Here is a 26,576-nt window from a genome sequence, read left to right as displayed (position 1 = left end):
TCAAATCAAACTTGTATGTTATGTGGCGCAGTAGCCTAGTTTTGGTTATAGTCTGCCAACGTCTTGGAATTATAACGTGTGCTCTTCTGTTCTTTTCTTGCTTTAGTATTCGTTTTATAAAATGCTAAGCATTCGTGCTGGGACAGCATATTACGTAGGCTACCAAAACATTCAAACGGATTAATTTGGTTGCTGAATATTTTCTTCCGGATTTTCTTTGTTAGCCCGTTGTAATTGACTCAAAACGTTTGATACAGTTACGTGAGGTATGCGGTAGTTCTGCGTAATTAACATTGGTGATACAGTACAAGCAAACTGTAAATCACCTTCCGCACTTTTTGTCAGGGTAAAATAACAGGTTAATTCTAGTAATCGTCCCTTTAGCTTTTTCAGACTGCCGTAATTTTACTCAATTTTACTGCCATTTTTCAATTCCACGAAAAGACCAGGAAGACTATGGACTAATTTATGGTGCATGGTTCACATCTGGAGGGCACACTTCGCTGCTCGGCTAGCAGTAACTTCGAAGGAAAGCAAACGGTGGCTGTACCACTACTAATTTAAATTTTCACGCAAGTCCGAGTTTTCGTTCTATTCTTGTCATTTTGCGATTAGCCTATATGGAATTGACGACGAGAAAGTAATCAAACAGCAAATTGTTTACAACGTGTGCATGTTTTCTGCTGTTGTTGCCAGTTATACATATAAATGTGAATGCATTCTGTCGCTTCGGATGTCAAGACATGAAAGCGAATGTTCGCATAAAAACATAATGAATGTGTTTGAGAGGATATATGAAAATCAATATATACAAAAGTAACCATATATAGTCATTGTTGGTAACCCGTTGTATATAAGTGGAATAAACCCCTCCGGGCTGTCCCGGTTATTAGAAAATAATGTAGGCTACTTCGGTGGTAGTATGGGGTTACAGAAGAAATCATATGACAGATGGACCGACGACAACGTCGCTTTTTCATACGTCAGTGGGCTAATTTGCCTAATCTTCGCGGGACTTTAGACCGCGGTGGAAACGCAGACAACCATGGGCTGAAGGAACCTTTTAGTTCCTGGTAAAGTAGTTCCTGGGACTAAAAGTTCCGGGTAATTTTGGTGGAAACGCGGCTTAGGTGAGCGTATAAGCTTTCTAACAATGTATAACATGTCTAATTTTGCTTTTGTAATAGCGTTTTATAGGTCAGCATAACCAAACATTTTCTTATCATCGCATTCACTCTGTGGTAGCAGTAAAAGACGCCGTTATCGGTACTCTGGTTTTATTATTTTTTTAAATGAACTGATGGTGTGAAGACAGTAGTAGGCAGAGCGCGCCAGGTTACAGTTGGCTAACCACGATGTACTGTATGTCTTTTGATTTCAGGTGAGCGACGATGTCTAAATGTGCACTAAAGTGATATTGCATTAGTACAGTGGATGTATAAGAATTCTAGGATGTCAATGATGCTAGTAAAGTGTGTGTATGAGATTGCTAAATGTTAAGGAAATACAAGTACATGCATGTAATCGCTAGCTAACTGGCTAGTTAGCCCCACTGTAGCAGCTAGTTAAGTGGCTAGTTAGCCCCACTGTAGCAAGCTAGAAGCTAGAAATGCCCGTTTGTAATCAGTAATATGTGCTTACGTGTGAATATCCAGTAAATGTGTGTTTAGCTATGGTGAGAATAATGTGTTGAGCCGAATCTGAGAATTGCAAACTTTATTTTATTGAGAATATATGACAATAGATAATGGATCCCTATGGACAGAGTGGCTGTGACGATGGCAAGATTGTGTTGTGTGGCACAGCAGCAGTGAACATTGTATAGGCTCTGTGTAGAGGAGGAGCTCTGTGTGTGGCTGGCCTATCACGGAATGATGTGGACACTGGACACAGCTACCCAATGAGGATTTTCCTTCATCACGAGTACGGATATTGACACATTTCACTCGGATGGTACTTGTGCTTGTACAAAGTACATTATCCGTACCGAATACTCATTTCATCCGAATATTCGGCTAAACCCTAATAAAATACCACTAACCTATTTAAAGGCACTCAATTAAAAAAAAAGACGTATATAACCGAAATATTTTCAGCAGTTATACTTAGCAGATATCTGTGTTCAGTAGATACTGACAGGGACAGAAAATAAATGCTGCCATTCTCCTCTTGTGACTTACTCCAGAAAACTACGTCAGCTAGGTCTATCAGCAAATATGTTAGCTATGCTCAGAAGTCCTCAATAACAATAATAATACAACATAAGACTAAAGTCATTTTGCCCGCTGCAGTGGCTTTAACTGCTACCACAGAGTGAATGCGTAAGGCGGCAATGATGATTCACAACTTTTGGTTATGCGGGTTTATAAAACGCTATTCCAAAAGTAAAATTAGACATGTTATACATTGTTATGTAGCTTATACAGTCACCTACTGGACAGATTAATTGTCAATCAAGCCAGATTGTACTACAAAGGGTGACAACGCCGTAAACAGCATGTGTGGTATTACACGCAGCTATTTTGGAGGGTACCCAGGCGTCACAAATGAGCGTATATTTCACAAACAGATTGTCCAAGACAATATATGACCACTCAGTCTCAAAAAGGACGTGTCTACGTATAAAACTAATGGTAAGATTGTATATTTATACCATATTTAGTCCTAGATATCGACAGTAGAATGACATGGTATAATTTTAGAAAAATTTGTCTTGTTTATTTTGTTATTCAGTGAGCAGCGTTTTCACTGCTGTATTGGCATGTCTCAGGGCTACTGTTGGGATTATCATCTTGCTATGCACTTTTTTAGTGGTGAAAGAATATTTTTATGAATGCCCAGATGGATGCTATTGTTCAGTGTATCATGCTTCGGGGGTTTAGTTGCAGATGAGACTGCAGGGATAAAATAAATGGATGACCTACGCAACAATGGTGGCGCTGCAAAACTATTTGGCATAGTTGTTGTGTATTGTCTACTAATGAAACTAGAACTCAGTGTTTTCAACTCATAGTTTGGTTGCAGGAACAATGAATGTCTGAGTTGAGCAATCTAGGCACGCCAGCGTGCCAACCACTAGGGGGATTGTGTGAAGGGGTTGACTGGTTTTAGCCGTGAATGTGTACAGGATCAGTTGCCGAAACCTACCTTATGTCATAAATAAATGACGTAGAGTTCCATTGCTGGTACTTACGAGTTTGGAATTTCTAATATCTTCACATTTAATTTGGCAGTTGAACCTTTTATTATATGGTCACCAAGGAATGCAAAAAAACGAATCTGTTGTCAAGGAAAGATGCCGCATTTAGCGTGCTCTATGTTTTGAAAACCACAGAATGCATTCAAGTGTACAAACAGTTCAAGGTAGCAAAAACATTTCTGAAACTAAGACCAAACCAAACCTGCCAGTGTGTACGAGATCAGAATACCAACAACCCTAGAGGCTTTGATAAGAGCTGTGGCACATGGCCAGTATTGCACAGATTTGTGCCGCTATAAGTGTCTGCATGACTGCGTTCACAAAATTCTGCTCTGCAGACTCATTGCAGGAAATGTGCCTTTGGAAGCAGAATAGACAAAACGTGTGTGGGTTCATGTTAATACTATGTCATCAGAAAGGTGGGTCGGTGTGGCAGGGTACCTTTGCGTAGTGGCTGAGGCATGGTCAGAACGAAGATAATCAGCAGAGAGGAGACGTCTCTGAACAGCATGGGAACCTCCAGCCTCTCATCACTGCAGGCCCTACCAATAGAATAACACCAAAAAAAATCCTGGGCTTACATGGATGCAGGGATATATTCACACTGTGTGTGTGTACTGCTGACTACAAATTCTCACAACACTGAATTGGATTTTATTTTTAGAAATGCTACAAATGCACTCAGATTTGGTTCCTGCTTCAGGACTAATTGCTAATGAAAATGTTGTAATCCAAGAAAGAATCAAAAACTCATGGCCACAATTTCATGTCTTTGCTGAGAGACAAAATTACTGTGGCTTACATCCTTTTTCAAGGACTAATCAAGCAACCGGGTGATGTCGCTGTTCACAATAGATCAATATATATAATATATAGCCATGCTATATCATTACAAGGTTGGGCACTAAATCCTCAGATGCAAAAGGAAACATGATGTACAAGTATGGTTTACTTTTTGCAGTGGGTACAAAGGCTGATAAGGAGAGTGCCTTCCTAATATTTTCCTATTAAGATGGCAGGTATGAAATCCAGCCAAGTTACGCCTTGGTGGGGCAGCATGCCCCATATCCATCACCAAGAGTTTGCCACTTTTCAGGGCTTCCTATAGAAATATCCACAATGACCACAGACTCTCCGCCCTTAAAAATACTAACACCTATACCTTCTGACCTCATGTATACAGACAGATTTCACAAACTTCACGTGTCAACACAATAAAGCCCCGAACTTATGGGATTTTGGATTTTTTTCCTTCTTCTTTTTCCTGCGATTACATCATCACAAATGCTCAATCATTCAATATCAGACTGTGCGTCCCACCAAACAGTAAAACAGCGCCTTAACAGGATAAGTCACTCATCAGCTAATGCACTGAATTTTCACAGGCTGTTCATTATTATGCAATAAAAATAACTCTGAAGCCATCATGACCTCACCTGGTATTAGAAGATTACCTCTTACACAAAGTTTTAATTAACTTTATTTCTGCTGAAAAAGAACATTCAGCTTTCATGTGAGTGGAATGACAAAATTGTTATCTTCTCACACAGGAGGGGCCTGGGTTTCCGAAAATGCACACTGTCATCATTTCCTTTTTTACTACTTCACACCCCCCCCCCCCCGCCCCCCATTTATACATTTCTACAAACTCAAAAGGACCAATTTTCTGTATAAGCCTGTCCCTTCACAACATCCCCTGTCAGGAACAGCTGGTGCGCACAGACCACAGATGTCCAGGAGACCAGAAGTGTTGCTTTTCTGCAGTAAGGCAGGGTAATACCTTGCTAGCATCAACTGAATGAGTAAGTACATTACCTTGGACTATGGGGTGCAACAATGCATCGAGTGTTTTAGCTGGCTGCACCACCATGAGTCTCAAAAAGGCACTGCATTGCTCATGTAGGGGGAGAAACTTCAGGAAGGTTCTAGCTCCTATCATATGCAAATAAGAAGAAAACTGCATATATAAAGTAGTCAGGGGATAAAATAATTCACATTTATTTTAAACAACTTCTTTCTGCAGCATGGAATTCATCCTGTTAATTTTATGGAGAAAGGAGAAGAGATGTGTTTGTGTAGATTTTTCTTTTGAGGGTGGGGGTGGGTGGCATTGGGGTTAGTTTCTCTTTGCCAAGTGGCCCATAATTTACCAGATGCCATAATTATCAGTATCTATAGCAACCACAATTGGCTTCTTCTTAATTTTTTAGACCTCCATTATGAATGCGAGGTTTGCTGCAGGCATAGAAGAGATGTTGAGAAAGAAGACACATGAAGGGGACATGATGTAGGGATGTAGGGCAATGGTTCTCAAACTTGGTCCTAGGGGTCCCCTGTGTATGCTTGTTTTCATTACAATTTTAATACCTGAATTTTAACAAGCTGTTCATTTTTCTTAGATGCTTATACCGCAAATCTTTCTTAAGTTACATTATGTCAGAAGTAGCTATGCAAGCCACAAAGAATAAACATCCCATACTCACATTGTGCTCATTGTGATATATTGCAAACAATTACAGAGAAAGGTTAAAAAAAATTCACTGATCAAACATAAAATAAGGACTGAGGTGAATCAATAGGTGGAAGTGTGGACACCTGGCCATTTTGTAGATAAACTGACTATTTTGTAGATAAGAATTCAAAGACAAAGCAAATTATAACAAGCCAAAGTTTAATGAAAAATTTATGAAAGAACTTTAACACATATTTAACACACATCATTAAACCCTTAAATCCCAATGGCCAAGAAATTAGATGACAGCATCTAACAATAACATTGTCTTAAATTATTGCTTTTATCGGTCATTCATTCAAGGTGCAGCGTTATAACCCTTATACCACTGCTCAGGACCTTCACACTCTGATGCAAAAAACCCTGTCTCGAGAGGTAAAACCACCAGGGATAAAAGAAATAACAAGGCAGCCCAAAGGAGGGCTTAAATTGACACCCCAGGTTGATAATTACAAAATTTTAAAATCCTTGTCTGCAACAAGACAAACAGCTTCTAATCCTCCTCAACTAGGATTTACATAAAACAAATTACCCCCTGTGCCAAAGCAAATCAATGCACTCTTTGTACATAGGTAGGAAAGGTCAATGCGTTATTTTCCATTTATCTGAATATATTTTTTGGAGAACCTGAAAATGAGCATTTCTGTACAAGTAAACAAAATTTCACAAATTTTCTAAATTGTTATTTTCTAAATAAGCAACTGCTTACCTTACAAACAGTGAAAAAAGTATCTAAATCAGACATTCCAGCACTGAGGAAATCAACTCTCTATAATTTACCCATCTTGATTCTAGCCCTTGCTGGAAACCCTGTTATATTTTTCAATCACCTGACAGTCTCATATTCTTCAGGAACGTTTCTGCAGTTTTCAAAATTATTTTACGGCTTCCATCAAACTAAAATAATCACTGAAATATTCTACTGCGTAATCAGCAACTTGCAGGAGGACGGTTTTGCAGAATGCACAAGGTACTTTGCCCACACACTTTTTTATAAGGGCTTTGTTCACTGGTGTATGCTTGCAAAAGCCAATTCACAGTAAGCAAGTGAAAAAGGAAAACTTTGAAGAAAGTATTGAAGAGTTGGAGAGTGACAACAGCGGCAGTGATAGCAACCATCACTCGCAATGGAGAGCTTCAACTACATTACAAAGACAGCTTGGATCCTCTTCAGGACTTCGGATTCTGGGAAGTAATGTTAACAGGTGAATACTATGAATATTGAGAGGAAGAAGACAAATATATTGTGTCTAGCAAAAGAAACCATCATAAAATTGCACCACAACTACAGGAAGAACTCATTGCAACTACAAAGAAACCAGTTCCCCTGAATACAGTGAAACAGCAACTACGATATGCTGGTATAACAGGATGACTATCTGCCTTTTCCCAGTCTTTCTTGGTCCAATGTTGATGGTGCTTGGCCCACTAGAGTTTTTTTTTTTTCTTGTTAATTGTACATACCAAGGGCTTTTTCACTGATGTACACCCTTTTGGACCAACAGATCGTAGTTGCTGTTTCACTGTAGTCAGGGGAACTGGATTCTCTCTAGTTGCACTGTAGTTTTGGCGCAGGTTTACAATGCTTTATTTTTCTAGACAACACAAGATATTTGTCTTCCTGGTCTTCTCCTGTTAATATTACTGACCATGAGGTGGACCCTTCTGAGTGTGTACTGAACACTGCGCCTGGAAATCTTTAGCTTCTTTGCAATTTCTTGCCGGGAATAACTTTCTAGCCACAATATGTTGACTTGGCCCCACACATCAAAGCCTAAATCCTTCTTCTTTGCTATATTTCTTGCAACTTTAGAGCTTATTGTACTCACACTACAGGCCAATGTTATTAGGCTTCTCCTTGTTTTAAAAAACTTAAGGTAGAAAAGATTTCACTCAATGGCTGATGTTAAGCCTCCCAAGAACTAGTTTTTTCCTCCTAACTAGCTAAAGAAAAATCTGCATTTTTAAGTGGTTCTACTAGGGAAGAGGAATGGTTGAGAGAGAGGGGATCAACCTGGCTGCGCTGGTTCGGTGAGATGTGAAGTGTGGGTTGTGATTACAGACAGGGACTCTCTTATCTGAAAACTGAAATATTTGCATATTAAAGTTGCCTTGTATTATTGGAAGCAGGGCTAAGCCCTCTGATATTATTATCAAAAGATTCATTGTCTTACTGTCTTTCCAAGGAGTAAACATGAATATGTAAGGAGGAAAACCACCTCAGCTTTTGAGGATCAGGATCAGGATAGAGGCATGTGAAGGGGAGTCTAGGGGACAGCAGGATTAGGATAGAGGAGTGTGAAAGGAACGTTGTGCGGGACAGCAGGATCAGGATAGAGGCATGTGAAGGGGGGTCTAGGGGACAGCAGGAATAGGATAGAGGCGTGTGAAAGGAACAGTGTGGGGGACAGCAGGATCAGGATATAGGCATGTGAAGGGGAGTCTAGGGGACAGCAGGAATAGGATAGAGGCGTGTGAAAGGAACAGTGTGCGGGACAACAGGATCAGGATAGAGGCATGTGAAGGGGAGTCTAGGGGACAGCAGGATTAGGATAGAGGAGTGTGAAAGGAACAGTGTTGCGGGACCGCTGGATCAGGATAGAGGCATGTGAAGGGGGGAGTTTAGGAGACAGTCAGTTTAGGAGAGAGGTGTATGAAGGGGACACGGTAGGGGACAACAGGATTAGGATAAAAGTGTGTGAAGGGGACAGTGTAAAGGACAGCAGGATTAGGACAGGGCCATGTGAAAGGGGGAGTGTAGGGGACAGTAGGAATAGGATTGGGGCGTGTGAAGGCGACAATGCAGGGGGTGGCCGGTTTGTGTGTCCAGAATTAGTAACTCACTCTGAGCCTCTGCTTGGGGCGATCTGCGTAAGCCTGGTCCAGGGGTTGTAAGCAGAGTCGATGCTGTACAGACGCATGTGCATGGCTAGCACATGAAAGAGCTGATCTGAAAAACAGTAGCATAAATTTCAGACACTGTTCCCCATTAAGCCATTTATCAGAATATCCAATATTGGGACTACAGCTCCTACAGCTATCTTGAAAGTGGAGCAATACATGCCATTAAAGAAAGCCCTCCACTCTCTGGAAGGGTCAGGCTTTGTTTTCAGCTGGTTCTGCTGACATTCCCAGCCTCATGGAAGCAGTGCTGGTATTGAGTCCTAGGTACAGCATCATACTAACTCACCAGGGGTCCATTGACAGGCACATTTCAGGTAGGCTACTATAGACAGAATTGTGGGTAATACAGTGCCTTCGGAAAGTATTCAGACCCCTTCACTTTTTCCACATTTTGTTACGTTACAGCCGTATTCTAAAATTGATTAAATTCATTTTTATTCTCATCACTCTACACACAATACCCCATAATGACAAAGCAAACATCGGTTTTTAGAAATTTTTGTAAATTTATTCAAAAATAAAAAACTGAAATATCACATTCACATAAGTATTCAGACCCTTTACTCAGTATTTTGTTGAGGCACCTTTGACAGCAATTACAGCCTTGAGTCTTCTTGGATAAGACGCTACAAGCTTGTGTAAGGACTGGACGCCATTTTGGTGCAATGACGTCACGTCATGATCACAGACACTGATCACATGGACTGGGTACTTCCTGTTGCTGCCTGTAAAAGGTGCCTTTTTGACTCTCCTTGCCCCTTCTGCTCTTTGCTTCCCGACTGAAGAGACGTGCGCAAGGCACGAGTTAAGGCCTGCCTGTAAAGGAACACGTGGAGAGACGCACTGGATCTCTCTCGAGTTATAGCCAACGACCGGCATTTATAACTAAAAGTAAACGTTTTAGCTGTACTGCAAGTAGGCTAAGGAAACGGATCCATCAAGGGATCAATTTGTTTACTAAACTTTACACTTGCTATTGTTCTGCAACATAGCAACAAGTTAGACGCGTGTAGTCCATGTGCTTTCCTCCGACCACAAGCAAAGTAACTTCCAGCTCCAGGACGAAAGAGAACCAGAACGAGGACCAGCTTTTCTACTGACAGTGGAAAAGATTCACCACAGGTGCTGAGGTCACCCCCCTGGACAAGCCAGCACCACACAGTCATCTGCAGACCTGCACGCATTTTTGTGTACCAACTACGCAATTCTTGGTCAAAATACGCAGGTACGAAATGCCAGCTGAAACTACGCAACAACAAAAAAAATTATTGTTGTAATTTAATTACGAAAAACAATCAATGAATACGTACATTTATTCGGTATTTAAACTACATCCCTCGGATTGAACCAGATGCTACGACCTTGTGCTTGTGGTTCTGTAACCCCTCCCTGACCCACTCAACATCCACTGATAAGCAGCAGTACTTTATTATCCACTGAGGCGTAACGCTGCATTGCTGAGGTAAAATGGGAAGTGGGGAGTAATAATCAAGCACAAAAATGTGACCGTAATGTTAACATGTAAAACGTTAAAACGTGTTCGGTAACTTTACGAGATGATGCATTTCAAGGGGTATATCCTAATGAGATAAATTTATGTATATAGTTAGCCGTAGTAGTAGCTCGCATACGATTTAGCCTCATTACGAGACGTGTGAATAACTGATGGAGTAATGTAGCTGCAGTAACTCAAACGCTACGGAGACTCCCTGTTCAAACTTTGAATCGCGCACGCTCTGTTGAGCAAAGTGACCATTGCAAAGTGACCACTGACCATTTCATTAATCATGAAAAAAATTGTTTTAAGCAGGCGTACTCAAACTTTTGACTTGCAAGTATATCATAATATAGCCCAGTGCGGTGCAAGTGATATTTTAGAATCAGGTCAAATTATACAATTTTGCCTGACCACTTCAACAGTCAAATCTAGAATTATGAAGAAAGGCTTGTGTGTGCGTGTGTGCGTGCAAAGCGAAGTGGTGCGAAAGCATGTGACTAAACGTTACAGTGACTATTGTGGTACTCAAAATATTTTCCTAAGGTTGGCAGGTCTGCATCTGCACTTCCCAGTAAGACTGACAAACATCCAGACATCAACTAGCTTAGGAAACTTCTGTTTGTCATGAATTGTTCTGTTTGTCATGAATTGTATGTAATGTTTGTGTTTATATTGTGTCTTTTAATTAGCTACAGCTGCCTAGCCCACATAGCTAGCGTATATACTCTATTACTAACATTGGCCTACAGTCCGCCATCTTTTTAACCAAGATCTGTGCATGTGATCTCATGCACTAACATACTCATTCAACACATGGTGTTGTATATTTAAAAGGTATGCTGAAATTAGCTAGACGTAGCTAACTTCAGTAGCCTTTATCCATGCCGTTCCCCTGAATTCCAGGCCAGCTTTTAGCAGCACATGCTAAAAGCTGATTCATAAGTTCGCTCCAACAGAGGAGCTTTTGTTCCCTGCCTCACATGTGCTGGAGAACACACGACTAGACACATGCAAAACAGTATAGTTCCGCTTTTATTTCACTTTCTATTTAGCCTTTAATAATTTTAGTTTGTTTGTTGTTTGTTTAATAAATTCTATTTTATTAGACCATTGATCTGATAATTATTCGGATAAATCCTTGAGCCTACCACCTAAAAGAACTTACGCAAGTTATATCATTGGTTATTATTTTAGTATTTAGTATTGAAATTCATAACCGTGATTAGATTAATTTTATGAGACTGATTATACTTTGTGAGGATTATTAAAACGGATACGTTTTAATTATTTGTCCTTACTGATCTACAATTCGTAGAGGTGTTTTCCCCTACACTTGGCACATATGTATTTGGGGTATTTCTCTCATTCTTCTCTGCAGATCCTCTCAAGCTCTGTCAGGTTGGATGGGGAGCATTGCTGCACAGATATTTTCAGGTCTCTCCAGAGATTTCTGGCCACTCCTGCGTTGTCTTGGCTGTGTGTTTAGGGTCGTTGTCCTGTTGGAAGATGAACCTTTACCCCAGTCTGAGGTCCTGAGCAATCTGGCGCAGGTTGCTGCCACCATCATGCTTCACCATAGGGATGGTATTGGCCAGGTGATGAGCAGTGCCCTGTTTCCTCCAGACGTGACGCTTGGCATTGTGGCCAAAGAGTCCAATCTTTCTCATCAGACCAGAGAATCATGTTTCGCATGGTTTGAGAGTCCTTTAGGTGCTTTTTGGCAAACTCCAAGCAGGCTGTCATGTGCCTTTTACTGAGTAGTGGCTTCCGTCTGGCCACTCTACCATAAAGGCCTGATTGGTGGAGTGCTGCAGAGATGGTTGTCCTTCTGGAAGGTTCTCCCATCTCCAAAGAGGAACTCTGGAGCTCTGTCAGAGTGGCTATCGGGTTTTTGGTCACCTCCCTGACTAAGGCCCTTCTCCCCTGATTGCTCAGTTTGGCCGGGTGGCCATCCCTAGGAAGAGTCCTGGTGGTTCCAAACTTCTTCCATTTAAGGATGATGGAGGCCACTGTGTTTTTTGGGACCTTCAATGCTGCAGAAATTTTTCATACCCTTCCCCAGATCGGTACCTCGACACAATCCTGTCTCGGAGGTCTATGGACAATTCCTTCGACTTCATGGCTTGGTTTTTGCTCAGACATGTACTGTCAACTGTGGGACCTTATATAGGCAGGTGTGCGCCTTTCCAAAGCATGTCCAATCAATTGAATTTACCACAGGTGGACTCCAATCAAGTTGTACAAACATCTCATATGATCAACATATGATCAATGGAAACAGGATGCACCTGAGCTCAATTTTGAGTGTCATAGCAAAGGGTCTGAATACTTATGTAAATGTGATATTTCAGTTTTTTATTTTTAATAAATTTGCAAAGATTTCTAAAAACCTGTTTTCACTTTGTCATTATGGGGTATCGTGTATAGATTGATGAGATTATAAATGAATTGAAACAATTACAGAATAAGGCTGTAACATAACAAAATGTAGAAAAAGTGAAGGGGTCTGAATACTTTCCAAAGGCACTGTAACTGTGCTGCTCATATGATTAGGAGAACAAAAGACTTTCAATTTATAATTAACATCACACCAGTTAAAGTACACAGCAAAGTAATCTTTATTTTGTTGAGAGCCACTGACTTGCATCCTTCCAGCTGAAAATTTGTCATATCACCTGAAAAACAGTTCATTTCCTCATTTCCTCACTTTCCTCAATAAGATCATTACAGGGGGAAAATGCACATGTCATTTTCAGAATCAGAATGTGACATTGGGCACAGGCAGTGTGATGAAAAAAGAGAAATGAAAGAACTGTGATTATTCAAAGGCAGATAGGTTGGCAGATATATTTTAACCTACTACTTTAGTAGTACTTTGTGATGAAAGCCTGTCTCCATGTCTCATTTATTTCAGAATGGAAAAATGAATTGGAAAAGACCATTATCTTAAGCACACAAACTATCCTTCGTCAAACTGGTAAAATGCTGCGATACTTAACAACTACATAGGTTCGGGCAGAATCTCTAACAGTAGGGCTTAAAACACTTTTTTCACTGGTCTAAACCAGCAAGAGAGACACTCCAAGCTGTAGAAAGAAAATCCCAAAACCAAATGTCACCACCAATCCCACTGGAACAAACTTTGAATTGACAATGTACTTCCCCATTCACAATTTCAAAGATTAACACAAATGTTGTCTGTTCCCCTCCATCTATGTTAGACTTTTTGGGTTTTTTTTGCTTTAATTCTTTCCTGCACAATATAGGAGGAGGCTTCTGAAGGACATTCAAAGACAGCTGTTTAAAATGGCAGTAAAAATGACAAAACTTGATTTTCAGAATCTAAGAAGAGAAAAAAATGCAAAAGTCATCTTTCCACCCATCTAAACCCATAATCTGGTATTGAGCACTAAGGTTAAAAGAAATACACTAATACTTACACAACTGGCTAAAATCCATTGTCAGCTTAATCTAATATTGCAAAACATCCACCCACAGATAAGTGAGCAGTTTTGGGGCTGAGCCCTCTGTCAGGTTTCCTTCCTACTGAAAGGGTGCAAGACACATACTTGAAGAAATTTTCTGGATCAATATTCATTGCTAATCTTATTAACACCAGGAGCGCCGGACCATTTCCTGGCATTCAAATAACTTTTTGCGCGGCCAGGGTCAAATGACACATTAGCCTTCAAACGGGAAATATTCGCATTGTTCGCTAGATGGCGCTTATTAGACACGACCTGACAAAGGTTGCCAGCCCATTGTCCTAATGAAATATTTGCGAGATTTTAGACTGTCAGAGTAAGTTATGTTTTAGTTATGGCTCGGCATTCTAGTCAACACATTGTTGCAATATAAATGTATTTAGAATAAACAGTATGTCTGTATGAAGAGTCATGAAAAGCTAACAATAAACAGATAGTAGGGAGGTCAAACCTGTTTTAGCAATCTTTCAAAAAACAAATTTGACAGTTTATTCTTCATGCATAATGTCATAAATGCTAATAATCAAATAGGCTAACAACATATAAATCGCCAATTTGCCAGAATATAACTGTAATACGATTTTTAAAATTAGCCGCTTCCCTCCGCATGTGATCACTGATCACTGTCGTTGGAGGGAAACGCATCATCACCCGTGCGAATTTTAGGGTCGGGTTTTCTGTTTTATAAAAATACATGTAAAAAATATTGTCGTTCAAACGAGTTTTTTTCCGGTGACCAGAAAACATGTAGGCTAGGCTACACTGGCAAGCAGGTCATAGCTGGCTGTGACTATTCGACTGGGGATTCGAAATCCAAAGACGGCACGTCTCTTATTCATCGTAGGCTAATTACAAAAAACACCCATTCGTAACACTGAATAATACTGCACTGTACATAAGACCATGGCAAATATATACATGCAAGAATCCTGTTGTTCAAACAAGTTTTTTCCGGTGACCAGAAAACATGTAGGCTATACAGGCAAGCAGGTCATAGCCTAGCTAGCTGTGACTATTCGACTGGGGATTCGAAATCCAAAGAAGTCTCTTATTCATCGTAATTACAAAAAACACCCATTCGTAACACTGAATAATACCGCACTGTACATAAGACCTTAGCAACCAAGTGGGATTTCAAAACTGATTACAGTAGACCTACAATATATCGCTTCAGCGCACACACAAAGTCAAATTGAGATAGCAACAAAGTAAAAAGACGAGACACCTGTCTTCAGTAATTTGCTTTATTAGATCAAAACCACTAGCATACAGCACATTGTTAGGAAGTTGAAACGATTTCGAAAATAGCTAAATATATAGCTAGCAAGTTGAATTATTTAGAATCACCCCGCAAATCAATAAATAAAAAATCAATATAAAACATTAGCAATAGAGCTGCTGGTAATGCGGTAACGCCGTCAGCATTCAAGACAGAGCTTGGGTTACATTTTTGTACATTTGCCACAGACAAGTCGTTTACACTTGTCACAGATGTCACAAGTTTTGTTCCCTCCACATCTGGATACCTGGCAGCGTTTTCTTTTTAGTGACCGCTCTCGCTGTGGTGTGTTGGGGGTTTCTGGACTGCAGAGGGGCGCTAGGACGGTACGCCACGGAGCTGCCTTTGCGGTCATGTGATTTGCACGCAACTCCTTGGCCAACTCAAGAATAAATCTTCTTCGACTAATTGTTTTGTTCATGCATTGCGTGTACAAAACATGGGCGTTGATTGCAGCCAGATCCAAAATGTTGTAAAAAACAGCAACTGGCCAACGACGACTGCCCCCCTTGACCGAATACAGCCGTGCCATCTGGTCCAAAACATCCACTCCCATTTTTGTTGCGTTGTAATGGGCGATTGTTTCTGGCAGTTTTTTGGCATCATTGTCGATCGATACGGTTTTGTGCATAGTGCTCAAGATGCACACATTTTTCTTGGGCTTGCACTGATAAACCGTGAGTGTAGCGTGTCCAGCTCTCCAGATCGTGGTGGAACATCTCTCTTGATTTTGTGCCTTCGCAGAAGGGGGCACTTCTCTCCTCTTTTTGTTTATGGTACCCACCAATGTAGTTTTTTTTGCATGTAGATTGTTCGCCAGGGCAATCGATGTTAAGAAATTGTCCGAGGTTATATTTCTTCCTTTTCCGATGAAGGGTTCCACAAGGCGCATGACCACATTGTCAGCTAATCGTTCGCCGACAGGCCTCGCCTCATCTTTCCCAAGGTATGGGAAAGCGTTCAGCATGTACTTCGTTTCAACGTCGGCTGCTATCCAGAACTTTATCCCAAATTTATCTGGTTTAGTAGCAATGTACTGCGTGAAGCGGCACCGCGCTTTAGTTGGGAACAACTGCTCATCAACAGTTATGTTGTCTCCAGGTGTGTAACACGCAGTACTGTTGCTTACTTCATTCATTTACTTAATTCATTCATACATTCATACAAATGCTCCATATTTCGGAAATAATGGCAAATTTTCCCCTTGTGTCCTTGTCATCAAATCTGAGATAGCGCATGATGTCCCGAAACCTTTGCCGAGACATAGTTTCATTGAAAAATGGATTTCCCAAGTCTGAAGACCAAAAGTCTTCTAAATTCATACCACAAACTCATGAACCAACTTCTTCAATTTCTAGACTGTGTTACAGAGCTCACTGCTGAAACCGTAATTTAAAATAAAATCTTGCAGATAATTTATTCAAATTTTTTAAAGATTTATTCTGCAAATGTTAAAAATTACTTTGTAAAACTTGGTAGAAAGTGAGCAACAATTTGACTGCAGTTACCATGTTATATATTCTCGCTTATTAAAAAAGAATTAAAAGGATAATATGCATAAGGAGGCCGCAGAAACACATACAATGGAGGATATTTTTTTGTTGTGGGAAAAGTTGTCTGTCATTGGTCTAATATAGCAGAAATGAGGTCCCAAGAAACTTAACCCCTCTGATCTCCTCATCAAAGCCCAAAACAATCTATAGGCATTCCACAGAAAAGTCTATCTTTCATTTCTTTATCTTTCAACTCTGTGATGAACTAAAGCTGTATTGAAGCACTGAAGCAAATTTACCATAATCAGGTCATCATAAACTGGAGCAACAGTGCCCTCTGGAGGCATTTTCTTTTTCAGACTGTACAAAGTATGGTTGTGTGTGTATGTGTGCGTGCGCGTGCGTGTGTGTGTGTGTGCGCATGTAGGGACAGAGAGAGAGAGAGGTGCTGCCAACATGTTCATGCCACTGATAGCCGGACTGAGACCATGACAGTTCCATGACAGGGCTGACACTGTCAATTGATAGCCCGCAGTTGTGGCATGGAACTTCCCCTACCTGCCTGACTCATGATGAAAACTGGGAATGCAATCATTCTAATCTCTATGGCACCATCTCTAAGGCTTATATCACTGCCCTATTGTCATCTGCATCCTCGTCATCCTCATCACACATCAAACTGCCCAACTGTCCTTGCTCTATGTGGGGTCAGGAGATGTCATTTTACAGGATCACTTTAAATCACATCACTGAAAATGTGCTAGCAAAAAAAAGTCCAATTTGAGGTCTGATCTGGTGGGTGTTGTTACCCCCCTCCGCAGTAGTAGGTTTCTGCAGTATGATGGAAGACTGAGGCAAAATAAGTGGAAAAGGCTGAGTCCAAAAACCATAGGAATCAGCTGACCCCATTAGCTGCAAAAGGCTGAAAAAGTAAGAGGACAGCACCTAAGTCCATGACGTGTGCACACCTTTCTTCACTGGCAGCCAGAATGGAGATGCCTTCTGACTGCAGATATTGATCTATTTTTATCAAAGCTCCAACAATTTGCTATGATTCTTCTCCCTGTGAGCATGATCCCTCTGAGATAAATTTGTGATGCCTGGATGACCAGACTAGATTCTCCCCAGCACCCCCTTGTTTCTGGACCCTTAGCTATTTTAGACCACTGTTAATAATTTAGACATTTTGGGTAGATTTGGAGATGCTGGGTACACTGCTTAGTTTTTGCTTCATAGATATTTAGTAGTTCTACATATCCACCCTTAGATTTTATGAACTTGTGGTCAAGAAGTTTTTGATCCAGGACATGCATACTTAAACCCGCAATCTCCCAGTATTTCATTGCGAACTAAAAAAGGAGCAAATTCATTTTAGATTTTTTGCCTTGACCATTGCATTTGTGGCACTTTATTTCTTACAAAATTGTGAATATAAAGTAATCTAAGCTAGTATTATAAATGGTACAAATGTATTGCTTCATTTAAGACATTTTTCTAGTCTCTGTGGTGTTCACATCTGGAGTTATAAAGCTTTAAATAGGGTAACCTCTAAATGGGCAAGGATTGAAAGGTACTCTAGTGGGGGAGTGGTTGGGGTGGAGTTAACTAGCTATTGTTCCCACCCATTATCTCCCTGTGAGAAGTGTGAAAAGTTCAAGATCTTTCAAGGGGATTTTCTCTGCTACTTGATTTTAGGAGTACCAACATTCAAATAAGCATATCTTCTTCAACTATTTTCAGATTTCAATGTATGACACATCATTTGAAAGCTTATAATCTGCACTTGCATAATCTGTAAAAAAAAAACTGAAAAATGACCTTGCCCTACTTGAGGACCAAAACACCAGCACCTCTCACATATGTTATATTCATCAGCTGAAAGACACTGCACCCGGTAACTAGGTGGGTCAGGCAGGAGTGGTAAGCAAAGGTTCTACACTCTGTTTCCTTGAAAAAAAGAAGGGGGTTGATGATCCTCCAGTGTAAAATCACTCTCTAATCAATTGTGACAGACCCTTCACTTGCCCGGTGTGTGAATTCATTTCTCACAAATTGATTAATAATTAAGCAGAGAAGAAAAGATGGGTTCACAGACATCATCTAAATCCATAAAGGGTTTTGACCAGACCACAAGATGAAGTCTCTCCTTCTTCTCCTTTTATTCATTTGCATTTTAATAGAGCTGATGTTAAACCAAAAAAGGAAACCAAACTAGAAAAGGAATAAGAAAAACAATTAATTGTCAAAAAAAGATATTTAATTAAAGTCATTCATCATAACGTACCTACTAAGGATACACAAAACCGCTGTCGACAAAATAAAATGTAGAATCTAATATAAAATGTTCAGAGTCAACACATGTAATTATACAGTATGGTGCAACACAAAACAGACCAGTACACCAACCAGTAATGCATTTGAGTAGTTCAAGCTTGACTGCATGACATATGCTTGCAAGTAAACAAAACAAACATTCAGGATATCAAAATAAAAATATAGCTGCAAGCAGCGACATGGGGGTCCAAGCACCAGGGGTGAACTGCAGAGAACCGAGTGCAATTTGCATCTTTCTGAAATGTCTGAAAAAATAGAAACAAAGTTTTGCAACAATTCAGTTGCCCGCATACCACAGGTGTGCTGTGGGGGCGCACTGTATGCTGCAATGGGAGAGGCAGACATGCAGAGAATGCAAGATCCAGTCCTTCATTCCTCCCAGCCTGGCACATGCACACATAAGGTCCTAATTGTGCTGGAGCACCAGCCTATGGATCTAGAAAAATCAAGACAATGGATTAAAGCAAATACTTTTCTGGGTTGAACAACTGGTTATGCCACATGCACCGCTCAATAGATTTTTTGTCTTACACCTACAACACCTCACATGTATACGCTCATTAAATCCAAGCACGGATTATTATACCGTTTATTACTATTTTGACACATTCAACGGGTGGTCTCCCTCCTTTTGACATAGAAAAAAGAATATAGCAGTATGTTAAGGGGCTCAGGAACTGCACACTGCAGTTGTGTGTGTATGTGGGGGTGGGGGGGTGGGGAAACTGACAGAGACAGATGGACATGCTCTCTCTATGTGAACTGAATTCTATCAGAAAAGTCATTGTTATTTAGCCAAAATGTATAGTGTCCACTTATACGTTGTCATGGACTGGAAACCTTATCCAAGTATGATCCATATTTTCATTGGATGTAAAGGTACATGTGCAATAATGATTTGAAAATTGTAATTTTGAAGTGGTGCTGTAGCGGCACCTTGAGTGGTAGTTGCACAAAATGTGACATACACGATCTACGTGGGTCCCTTTACAAGTTGTATATTTACAAAAATTTGAATAGTGGCTGGATTTAAAGTTGGTGTGGTCAAATATCTTTTCCACAATTTTTGCATATTCATATTTGATTACCTTTAAAAAATGTTGGACGGAGGGGGATGTACTTCTCAGGACTGTTGGAGGAAAGCTGCCTGAGAGTTCCTGTGAAATTCTGTACAATTTGACATTATGGAGCTTATGCAAGTGAGTATTTTGCAAAAAGCACCCCCCACAGGCTATATTGCACCTTACCATGTGAACCTGTGCATGCTCGTCCACAATATGGCTCAATATGGCACAATATCTATCATCCCCTGATAGTTTCAAAGTTGCAATTTTGCGGGTAGCACTGGAGAGCTACCTAGAGTGCCAGTTGCTTGCGTGTCATGCATAATAAGTCGGCAGCCATACCAAACCTGCCTGCCAAATTCTGTGAGTTTTTCAGCATGGGAAAGGGCTGAAAATGTAGGGAAAAGAGCAAAAAAATTATAAAAAAATAAAAAGAACAATGGTGCTTGGCCCCCTATAAAACAATAGAAATGGCCAATTCTTTCTAAAGGCTGGAGCCAGAAAGCAGCGCTAAACTCATTTATCCCCTTGAAGTTCACCCCTTTGCACTGTTAACATTTGCCAAAACTTCCCATCTTCCCTCCACTTCAGGGCAAAGTAGAGGCCACAGACAGGTCCGTCAATCACTGCTTTCCATTCCCTCAAGCAACAGTCCTCACCGAACAATATACTGGCACAGTGTTTAACTTATTTGTTCCAGGCACCCAATTTGATGATGCACGCTCCACCAGACCACCTGGGACAACAGCGCTCACCTCCCCCCTAGTTCTGATCGACAATTTTAACAATCAGTGCACCTTCAGTATGGCCTGACACCCTCAATCATGAAGGGTATCTCATTATCCAAGCCATGACTGAATAATTGAGGAAATCAAACCCCCAGTCACCACCGCCTTTACCCTAAAACCAGCATTTTTGGGGGGCGTTAATCCCAAAAAAGGACAAAAAGATCATTGCTAAAATTAATGGCAAACGAACACAGGGTGATTTAACCACTTAGCGCACACCCCCTAGTGTTCGGCATGCCAGTGTGCCTACATTGTTCAACTCAGACATTGCTCCTGCAACCAAAGGATGAGTTGAAAACAGAAACGCTTTGTTTTAGTTTCATTAGTAGACGATACACGACAACTATGCCAAATAAAGAGTTTTGCAGCACCACCATTGTCGTTCTGGTTGTTCATTTAACACACCCCCTCCATGCAGTCTCATCTGCAACTACACCCCCCACCCATGACATAATGGACATCTATGGACATGTCTATCTGGGCATTTATAAATAAAAATATTTTTTCACCACTCAAAAATCGCATTCCAACATAGCAACAAGGTACACCCAACAATAGCCCTAAGATATGCCAATACAGCAGTGCAAAAGTTGCTCACTGAATAATGAAATAAACAAGAGAAAGTTTTCAAAAATTACACCATTCATTCTACAGTCAACATGTGGGACTAAATATTGAATAAATATACAACCTTACCATTGATTTTACACGTAGAGATGTCCCTTTTCATGACTGAGTGGTCATATATTGTCTTGGACAACCCGTTTGTGAAATATACACACATTTGTGATGCCTGGGTATCTTCCAAAATAGCAGTGCATAATACCACGCGTGTTGTTTATGGTGTTGTCGCCCTTTTTAGTACAGTCTGGCGTGATTGACAATTCATTTATTCAGTAGGTGAGAGTATAAGCTTTCTAATGATGTATAACATGTCTAATTTTGCTTTTGGAATAGCGTTTTATAGGTCAGTGTAACCAAAAGTTTTCTCATCATCACATTCACTTACGCATTCACTCTGTGGTAGCAGTAAAAGATGCTGCACCTGACGAAACGTTGTCAACAATTTTTCGTAATTTCTTGGAAAATACTATTATTATTGAGTAGGGTTTGGTATCAAGAACCGGTTCTAAATTTCCAAGAACCGTGGATTCGATAAGACATGCGCATTTCAATTCTGCAGTTCGGTTCCTAACTTTTGCATATTTCAGTCGTGCTCCCGAGTGAACTGCAGTGAGCATTATACAGCCCATAAAAGTTGCACTTATCTGCCAGGACCTGCTACGCGGACCTAATGTCACGTCATTTGTTACGCAGTACGTCTACAAAGCATGTGAGAAGAGATACTGTTTACATCCTGGACCATGGCTGACCACAGCAAATGCTCGAACGTTTGGCTGAGCTTCACTAAAAAAGATAAAGACGCAGCAAAATGCAACACCTGCAGTAAGGATATTTTGTGCAAGGGAGGAAGCACCTCCAATATGACAAAGCATTACTACAACACGGCGTGAATCTGAAGGAATGCACCGTGTTCAATGTGTTGCCGTCTCCCAGCCACAATAACACCCCAGATACAGCTAACATTAACAGTAGCAACATTGTCATAAAATTTTCCCCGACCGTGAAAACTGCCTGACTTGTTTACATTTTGGACAGATGTGGCTAGTGGGTAAATCTATCGCTGTTTCCGTACACCAAGTATTCTCAAGTTGGCTGCAGAAATATTAATAAAACACTTAACGAGTAGTAAGTCACTAGTGCTCAGTGGATGTTTAAGTTACTTCTAGTGTTATTAACTAAAACGAGAGCCAGTTTAGTCCCAAAGCTGTCAAAGTCAGACTAGTGGGTCTATATTTAACATTAACATGTAGCCTACAGTTTTAATTTAATTAAATTTTTTGGTAAGGGGTGGTTTTATGGTTTTAAACACTCTGTGCTATGATGGCATTATAAATAGAAGTGGGTGATTGACGAGCGTTTTTATGCATGGTAGGTTTGATCTAAATCCATTTACAGAATATAGCGTTTTTTCCCAAAGATGGTATTTCTCGATATAATTGTGCTGACGTGTTAACACATTAGTACGGTTGCGGGTCAGGCACTCTTCACGGTAAGAAGAAATTTTAGGATAGCGCTTCCGATTTTGCTTGCGTCGAAAGTGCTACAACGGAAACAGCGATAGATTTACCCATCTGTCCAAAATGTAAACAAGTCAGGCAGTTTTCACGGTCGGGAAACATTTTAGACAACGTCTCACGCTCAGGTACAAAACACAGATGAGCTGATATTATATTGAAGGTAAACAAATGATGTCTACAAACATTTTTATTTTATTTTGTTATATTTTTCCATTATTTATTTAAATAGTTTTAGTTTGTAATTGTTTTTGTTGATCATTCCTTATAAGAAAGAGTAATATTTATTTTTATAAATGAAGGGAAAAAGAAACCTTCCTGACAGTTTACTGATTATAGCCTAAATGTGCCAATAATAATAATAATAATAATAATAATAATAATAATAACAATAATAAAAACTTTATTTATACACTCACTGGCCACTTCATTAGGCGACAGGAGTGGTCTTCTGCTGCTGTAGCCCATCTGCTTCAAGGTTTGACATTGTTTGCGTTCAGAGATGCTCTTCTGCATTCTGGTTATTTAAGTTACTGTTGCCTTTCTATCAGCTCGAACCAGTCCGGCCATTCTGCTCTGACCTCTGCCATCAACAAGGCATTTTCGCCCAGAGAACTGCCGCTCACTGGATATTTTCACTTTTTCGGAAAATTCCCTGTAATCTCTAGAGATGGATGTGCGTGAAAATCCCAGTCGATCAGCTGTTTCTGAAATACTCAAACCAGCCGGTCTGGCACCAACAACCATGCCACGTTCAAAGTCACTTAAATCACCATTCTTCACCACTCTGATGCTTGGTTTGAACGTCAGCAGATCGTCTTGAACATGCCTACATGCCTACATGCATTGAGTTGCTGCCACATGATTGGCTGATTAGATATTTGCGTTAACGGGTGCAGTTTGCAGTTGAACAGGTGTACCTAATGAAGTGGCCGGTGAGTGTATAACACCTTTCATGCAGCAGTAGCAGCCCAAAGTGCTTCACACCAAGGAAATAATAATAATAAACAATTAAAACAGGAAACTATAGAATAAAGGTAGGCTAATTTTTGTTCTTGAAATATTTGTTCTTTTTTTCTCTCCAAAAAATATTGCAATCGGAACCGAGATTCGATAAGAACCGGATTCAATAAGCAGAATCGGAATCGATAAAATTGAAACGATACCCAACCCTATTATTGAGGAATTCTGGGTATGGCTAAGCCATATGTTTGTAGATAGACCTAGATGACATTGTTTTCTGGAGTAAGACAGAACCAGAACCTGCTGCTGATGGCAGACCTGATGAAGCCACTGTGCACTGAAGGAACTGCACCAGTTGTCAGTCTCACCTGGTCCTGGCTTCGACATCCCATCCTGAACTCCATCATATCACCGGGAAAATAATCCTCCGGTCTAAAATGAGCACCACACACGACCGCGTTTTTTGTAACAAATGCAGCAGTGAAGTCCCGTCTCTTCACCTGCACAAAACGCAGCCAGGCACATAAGCTAGCACCGTTCCTTTTGCTCGATGTCCTGACAGGCTGGAGTTTGTGCAACCTGCACAGACACAATAATTGACCATGATGATACACGGTGAAATGCAATATAAAACTACTTTAAAAAGACCAACTCACTATATCACGACCCCTCAGACTCACTACCACCTACTACTGCACATTAGGCTAAGGCAGCAGGCAGACTCCCTTCTGTTACGTAATATGACGCGATGTTGAAAAAAACGGTGTTTTTAGGAGCTTTGCTCAAAACGACTACTATTTCCTCTGAATATGTGCCCTTATGTCTTGTAAAAAGTATTAAATCCTGCATTAAGTTTTCAAATGGTCATTTTCAGACAAGGTTAAGTATACATTTCGTAAAAAATTTGACCTGCAAGATGCACTTTAAGATTAGCAAGCAGAATTTTCCCCCATTCTTCCATTATGCAGGTCTTCAGCTGTGCAATTGTATGGGGCCTTCGTTGCTGTATTTTGCGCTTCATAATGCGCCACACATTCTCAATTGGAGACAGGTCAGGACTGCAGGCAGGCCAATCTAGCACCCGTACTCTCAGTTTACGCAGCCATGCACTTGTAATCTGGGCAGAATGTGGTTTGTCGTTGTCTTGCTGGGAAATGCAGGGACGTCCTGGAGAAGACAGTGTCTGGACGGCAGCATATGTTGCTCCAAAATTTGTACGTATCTTTCTGCATTAATGGTGCCCTCACAGATGTGCAAGTTACCCATGCACTGACACACCCCCATACCATAAAAATGCTGGCTTTTGGACCTCACGCTGATAACAGCTTGGATGGTCCTTTTCCTCTTTGGCCCAGAGGACACGACGGCTGTTTTGTCAAAAAACTATTTGAAATGTTGACTCGTCGAACCACAAAACAGGATTCCACTGTGCTACTGTCCATATCAGATGAGGCCGAGCCCAGAGAAGTCGGCGGAACTTCTGGACAGCGTTGATGCATGGCTTCTGCTTTGCATAATAAAGCCTTAACTTGCATATGTAGATGTAGCGGTGAATGGTGTTGACTGACAAAGGTTTACCGAAGTATCCCCGAGCCCATGTCATGATATCCATTACAGACGCATGACGACTTTTAAGACAGTGGCGTCTGAGGGATCAGAGATCACACAATATCAGTGGTTTTCGACCTTGCCCTTTATGCACAAGATTTGACCAGATTCCTTGAATCTTTTAGTTATATTGTGCACTGCAGAGGGTGAAATGCCCAAAATCCTACTGATTTGTCTTTGGGGAACGCTGTTCTCAAAGTGCTGGATTATTCGTTGATGCATCTGTAGGCAAATTGGCGAGCCTCAACCCATTCCTCCTCATGAAGGACTAGGCCTTTCTTGGAGGCTCCTTATAGCCTATACTATAACACGATTGCTTCACCTGTTTCTTGGAGGCTCCTTATATACTATAACACGATTGCTTCACCTGTTTAACATCATCTGTATCACATCACCGTGATATTTCAACATGTCACATCATTATTAGTCCTAAATTGCCCCTGTTCAAACTTTTTTGGAAAGTGTTACAGGCATAAATTTCATAATAAACGTATATCATCAAAAAACAACGAAGTTAAATAAGTAAAACATAAAATACCTTGTCTTTATACTTTTTTTTGTTTGAATACAAGTCAAAGTAAATTTACAAATTACCGCCTCTGTGCCCATTTATAATACATTTTTTATATTCCTGAGAAAAATTATAAGGCAACATGATGCTGGTGAGGTTGTGGGTGATTCCTTCCCTTCGTAAGCGTCAGTGTCTTCGATTATCCAGTAAGCAAGTACATTGATATCTTTTCATATTTTCACAAGGGGTTAGATAAAGTAAATAGACAAACTGGGAAGTGGACTCACAGTGACCGTAGAACTTAATGGTGCAGCTTAGACAGACAAATAAATAAGGAAGTGAACTCACTGAGACAAGAACGCTTGGCAGTGGCACTAGCTCCTCCACAGCACAGATCTCCTCCACGGTGCACCAGCTCCAACTCCAGGTTTGTCCTATAAGAAACAGCAGTGGTCTCTATTAACCAGCACATTCCACAACAGGACAAAAGGCTATGGATCAGTATAATGGCATAATAATTTTAAAAACAGGAATGATCTGTCACAGTCAGGCCATGAATTTTTAAGTTGATATTTAAAGATTTGTTGAGTACTTATTTTTATTGCAAAACACATTGGGTTGCCATTAACTGTATGAAAATGTGCTATGCAAATACACCCTAATATTTCTCATATAGGATTTTTTTCCTCTCATTTCTCAGCACCACTACTAGGTCAACTGCTTCTATATTCAAAATAATTTCACACATTCCATACCATGTGGGAGATATGCATTTTCCCTGGAGAGGAGAAGGAGGAGAA

At 40.5% G+C, this 26,576-nt stretch overlaps 1 protein-coding gene across 5 annotated transcripts in view; it reads right to left on the bottom strand.

Annotated features, from left to right (window-relative positions):
* Positions 1 to 26,576, bottom strand: part of ubr3 (ubiquitin protein ligase E3 component n-recognin 3) — a 418,217-nt gene that overhangs the window by 54,205 nt on the left and 337,436 nt on the right. For all 5 annotated transcript variants that reach the window (XM_035408072.1, XM_035408075.1, XM_035408074.1 and 2 more), the window contains 3 exons: positions 26,125 to 26,210; positions 8,556 to 8,661; positions 3,641 to 3,741 (listed from right to left, as the gene is read on the bottom strand). In XM_035408072.1, the coding sequence (XP_035263963.1) occupies positions 3,641 to 3,741; positions 8,556 to 8,661; positions 26,125 to 26,210 (293 nt within the window). The remainder of the gene's footprint in view (positions 1 to 3,640; positions 3,742 to 8,555; positions 8,662 to 26,124; positions 26,211 to 26,576) is intronic.

Source organism: Anguilla anguilla, chromosome 3 (assembly GCF_013347855.1).
Source record: "Anguilla anguilla isolate fAngAng1 chromosome 3, fAngAng1.pri, whole genome shotgun sequence".
Lineage (NCBI taxonomy): Eukaryota > Metazoa > Chordata > Actinopteri > Anguilliformes > Anguillidae > Anguilla > Anguilla anguilla.
The sequence above is the reverse complement of the archived record's forward strand: the minus strand, read 5'-3'. Positions and strand labels throughout refer to the sequence as shown.